Source organism: Sorex araneus, chromosome 6, assembly GCF_027595985.1.
Source record: "Sorex araneus isolate mSorAra2 chromosome 6, mSorAra2.pri, whole genome shotgun sequence".
NCBI lineage: Eukaryota > Metazoa > Chordata > Mammalia > Eulipotyphla > Soricidae > Sorex > Sorex araneus.
The window spans coordinates 108,177,330-108,182,145 of NC_073307.1; the positions used below are offsets into that span (position 1 = coordinate 108,177,330).

At 39.0% G+C, this 4,816-nt stretch overlaps 1 protein-coding gene across 1 annotated transcript; it reads right to left on the reverse strand.

Annotated features, from left to right (window-relative positions):
- Positions 1-305: 305 nt before the first annotated feature.
- LOC101541100 (olfactory receptor 2D2) lies at positions 306-1,253 on the reverse strand. Its single transcript, XM_004613688.2, has one exon. The coding sequence runs from the start codon at positions 1,251-1,253 to the stop codon at positions 306-308; it is 948 nt and encodes a 315-aa protein (XP_004613745.2).
- Positions 1,254-4,816: the final 3,563 nt, after the last annotated feature.

A 4,816-nucleotide genomic window follows, 5' to 3' on the forward strand; every position in this document is an offset into this window, starting at 1 on the left:
CACCTCTCAGAGAGCCTGGCAAGCTACCCATGGTGTATTCAATATGCCAAAAACAGTAACGATAGGTCTCATTCCCCTGACCCTGAAAGAGCTTCCAATCATTGGGAAAGATGAGTAAGAAGAGGCTGCTAAAATCGCAGGGCTGGGAGGAATAGAGACATTACTGGTGCCCGCTCAAGTAAATCGATGAACAATGGGATGACCGTGATACAGTGAAAGTAGTAAAGTCCAAAGACAATAATTTTGCCATACTCTAGTCTTGATGAGCAAGTATCAGTCTAACAAGGAGCCAGGGGATCTAACCATCAGTGGAAAATTCCAATCTTACATGGGAAATTCTTTGCAGTTACTTTCTTCAGCGCTCCTTTCACGTCCTTGTTCCTCAAACTGTAGATGAGAGGATTTAGCATGGGAGTCACCATTGCATAGAACACAGACACCAGTTTTTCCTGTTCTTTGGAAGATTTGGGAGTCATATAGGTGACGATTGCTGACCCATAAAAAAGGATGACCACCATGAGGTGGGAGCCACAGGTGGAGAACGCCTTGAGCCTCCCCGCAGCTGACTTCATCTTGATCACAGTCACAATGATGTGGCCATAAGATACCAGAATTAGAGAAACAGGCATGAGGAGAATTAAGACCCCCATAAGAAAAATAACCATCTCTGAAGTATGAGTGTCTGTAGACGCCAAGACCAATAATGCAGGAGCCTCACAAAAGAAATGAGAAATACTGTTGCTCCCTCGGTAAGGTAATCTTAGTGTGAAGGTGGTGTCCACCACAGACACAAAGAGGCCAGTGGTCCATGATCCTGAAGCCAGCTGAGCACACACCTTCCATGTCATAATGGTAGAATAATGCAAAGGGTTGCAGATGGCCACATACCGGTCATAGGACATCACTGCCAGAAGGGCACACTGTGTGCACCCAAAAATAAGGAAGAGCAGAAGCTGAGCTGCACAACGTGTGAATGAAATGACCTTCTTCCTAGACAGCAGGTGTGCTAGAGATTGAGGAACAATGTTGGTAGAGAAACAGAGGTCAGCCAGAGACAAGTTGCAGAGGAAAAAATACATGGGTGTGTGAAGCCGGGAGTCAATCCGAACAAGGGACATAAGAAGAAGATTTCCAAGCACTGTGGTCAGGTAGACAGCCAAGAATAAGACAAAAAGCAGCTTCTGGGTGAGGGGGTCATCAGAGAGTCCCAGAAGGAAGAATTCTGTTACCTGGCTCTGATTTGTCTCTCTCATACTTTTTTTTAGCAAGAAGTCACTGAATGTTAAACATACGTGTACAGATAGCCAAAATACATACTGGATAATTCAAATTTTGAGATAATTAGGAATCACCCCCAATTAATCCCAATCATTTAAAATTTCCTTCATATGGTTTTTAAAGGAAGATCGTGTTGTTTTAGTTGGAATATCTTCAATAGTTATTTCGATAAGCATGTTTAAATAATGGTTCATTTCTAAAGCAATGTGGCAAGTGAAGTGTAGATCAAGAGAATCATCTTCTTTATTCTGAATATCACTCTTCTAGTAACAAAACAATAAATTGAATTTATCCATAAATCATGCCATTTATTTTCACGTTCTTATCAACTAAAACCCTTGCTTCTTTTCCTCTTCTTACCATATTTCTCCCATGTCATAAAGTATTTTTTCATTTTTTAGACATTCAGCCATTCCTGTTATCTCTTCACTGAACGAGACACTAAGGTGTTGAAGTAAAAATGGACCAGATTGGCGTTTTCTTCTTAATTTACTTTGGTGGCGGATGAGCTGGTAGGGTCTCCCAGGCAGTACTCAGGAGACTCAGAGTCCCTGAGGTATTTGGAAGCCAACTGGATGAGCAGTTCAATGCAAGGGCACAGGGATCAATGTTTGGACCTGACAGTACTGGGTACTATCTAGGTCACGCAACTACAACTGGTGGTACTTACTGATGTCCAGGGCTGCTATGGAGATGCTTTTAGTACCACTAAGTGCTGAGATCAAACCACAGTTAGTTGGATGCGTCCTTTAGCTGCTATACAATCTCTAAATTCTCAGATTGGTAATTTCTCAAAGTAAACAACTCATTTTGAGAAACCTTAGGAAGATCTACCTCTAGAGAGTGTGCTTTGTTTCTTTGGCAGTCATATTTCAGCTTAAGCTAGAGCTCCCAAATATTAATCCAGTGATTGATGACTTTCAAAAGAGAAGGCAATCATAACACATTTTTTTACTAAAGTAAATACCATCTTTATTTACTAAGGTAAATAAAGCAGATACCATCTTTTCTGATTTATGACTAAATAGCATTCCTCTGCTACCACCTACCTTTATTTCTCCCTGCCTTGTTTTTTGTGTCTACTCCTAGAGATGAAAAAAAAGGCTTGTGCTCTTTGCACTTTATATCTTTGGTAAAGATGTTTCAAAACAATGTTTTTAATATATTAATTAAAGTTACCAATAAACCAACTAAATCAGTTAATGAAATAGATTTTTTAAAACATGTATAGGATATAATACATTTATTAACACATTACATATTTTAATGTGATATCAGGTCTAAACATCAATTTCAAAATAATATTTTAATATTTCCTCCATAGCTTCCTATAATTTCTGTTGGTGATAAAGTAATAATGCTACTGCTGATTTGGGTTGGTTGTCTACATTATAAAAACAAAGAAATTTTACATTTTAATTAATTAATAATTAAAAAGGAGCATTCACATTTTATAGAAGAAACCTGTACATTCCAAATTAAAATTCATGGGGAAATAACTGAAATTCACCACTGGGTCTGCATTGCCTGGTCAAGCATCTCTTGGAGTGGCACTGGGCCACCTCCATTCCCAAGAATCACTAGGCACAGCCCTTATTGAAAACCAGAAATAAACAAAAGCTTGTGGGAATTCCCAGGAGGTTTTTCAAAATTCATAATCATACCCTATGCATCTGAAAATGGGGGTGTTAGGCACCTGGATAATCCAGCTGATGACATTTCAATTCATTGTTGAAATAATAAATAAAGGGAAAGTGGCAGAGTGATATTAATCAACTCTTGTAGATTGTACAGTGCAGTAATGTTTTATACTAAATAATAAATACTAACACCAGGTTTCCTTAACAAAAATAACAATGAAAATTAGTAACATTTAATATGAACAATCATATCTCCATGTGTTGATCACTGCAGTTCCATTACCTAAACCAGACACCTTTCCAGCCAATTTCTTTGCCATGTAAGGAGACACTACAATTTAATATCCCACTGACTTTAATTCAGCATCACACCTTTACTCAGAGGTATGCTCATGTGGAGAGGCAAATATCACTGTCACTGTCACTGGAACAGTGTTGCTCATTGATTTGATCGAGCAGCACCTGTAACATCTCCATTGTGAGACTTGTTGTTACTAGTTTTGGCATATAGTATACGCCACGGGTAGCTTTCCAGGCTCTGCCATGCAGGCGGGGTGCTCTCGGTAGCATGCCAGGCTCTCCGAGAGGAAACAAACCCGGGTCAGCCGTGTGCAAGGCAAACATCCTACCCACTGTGCTATAGCTCCCTCTCCTCCCTCTCAGAGGCAAATATGCTACCCCAAAATATCTTCTTGTCATAGGGGTAATTTTAGGATGATCACTTTTAAGGAACAGCAGATGAAGTAAAAGCTCTGAAAATGAGTAGACTTTTGTAAGATAGTTACACTTAAAAGGAAAATCCCTATGTTTTATGTCTCCCTTTGTGTACAAAGTAGAGATCACAAAATTTCTAAAAGCTCTTACCAGTGGAGAAGCAGCACTGAAATCTGTATAACCATCACACCTGTGTCTACTGTGCCTTTCCTGGTAACTTCCCACTGCTGATCTTCCACTTTCCCACCACCCCCAACATTTTTTTAATCATAGCTAAAGAAGTTATTTAAGCAAGAGGCTTGAGTTTTTTCAACCGTTACATGGGTTTCCAGAATTTCTGCTATGAATTACAGAAGGTACACATACTTAAAGTTTTGGGTTTTTTTCCTCCCATGAATCTATTGTTACTAAAGTATCTTAGGCAAGAAACTAGAAGGGGATAATAAAAGCTATTTTCCCTACCCTACACCCTACACCCACATTATAGAATTAGTATCACTTTCCTTAAGAATCTGCCACACACCTTATTTGTTGGACAACTGTTAACTGATTCTTCTCATCGTTGGTGTTGGGGAATACTGATAGAGGTTTCTGAGGCCAAAGACTAATAGGTACTAAGCTGGAGTGTTTTATCCAGTATGTCATTAAAGTCCTTGAAACATCATAGATTGGCAGCAAATATTGGTTTAATAAATAACTATGTGAGTATATTAAGTCTATGTGAGCTAACATTTACTTAAATTAACATAGAATTGCTTCTAAAAAGAAATAGTCAATTTTCAAAATAGCTGACACACACAAAAAGATTAAAAACAATTTTAACACAGGTAGATTTTTGTGAGTTTTTGGATTTTTGTTTTACGGGGTGTTTTGTTCTTTGTTACTTGGTTTGGGGGCCACATCTGGCAGTGCTAAGGGCTTTCTTCTGGCTCTGCATGTAAGGATCACTCCTGGAGGGGGATTGGGGGCCATATGAGGTATCAATGAGTGAACCCAAGTATGCCATGTGCAAGACAAGAACTCTACCGACTGTAATATCATTTCAGCTTCAGTTTTTGTGGGTTTTTTGTTTTTGGGTTTATGTGGGATTTTTTTTGTGTGCTTTTTGGGTCACACCCAGCGATGCACAAGGGTTACTCCTGGCTTTACACTCAGGAATTACTCCTAGCAGTGCTCAGGGAAAC

Excerpts from the sequence above, each read along its gene's own strand:
- LOC101541100 (XM_004613688.2), bottom strand. The coding sequence starts at position 1,253 with ATGAGAGAGACAAATCAGAGCCAGGTAACAGAATTCTTCCTTCTGGGA.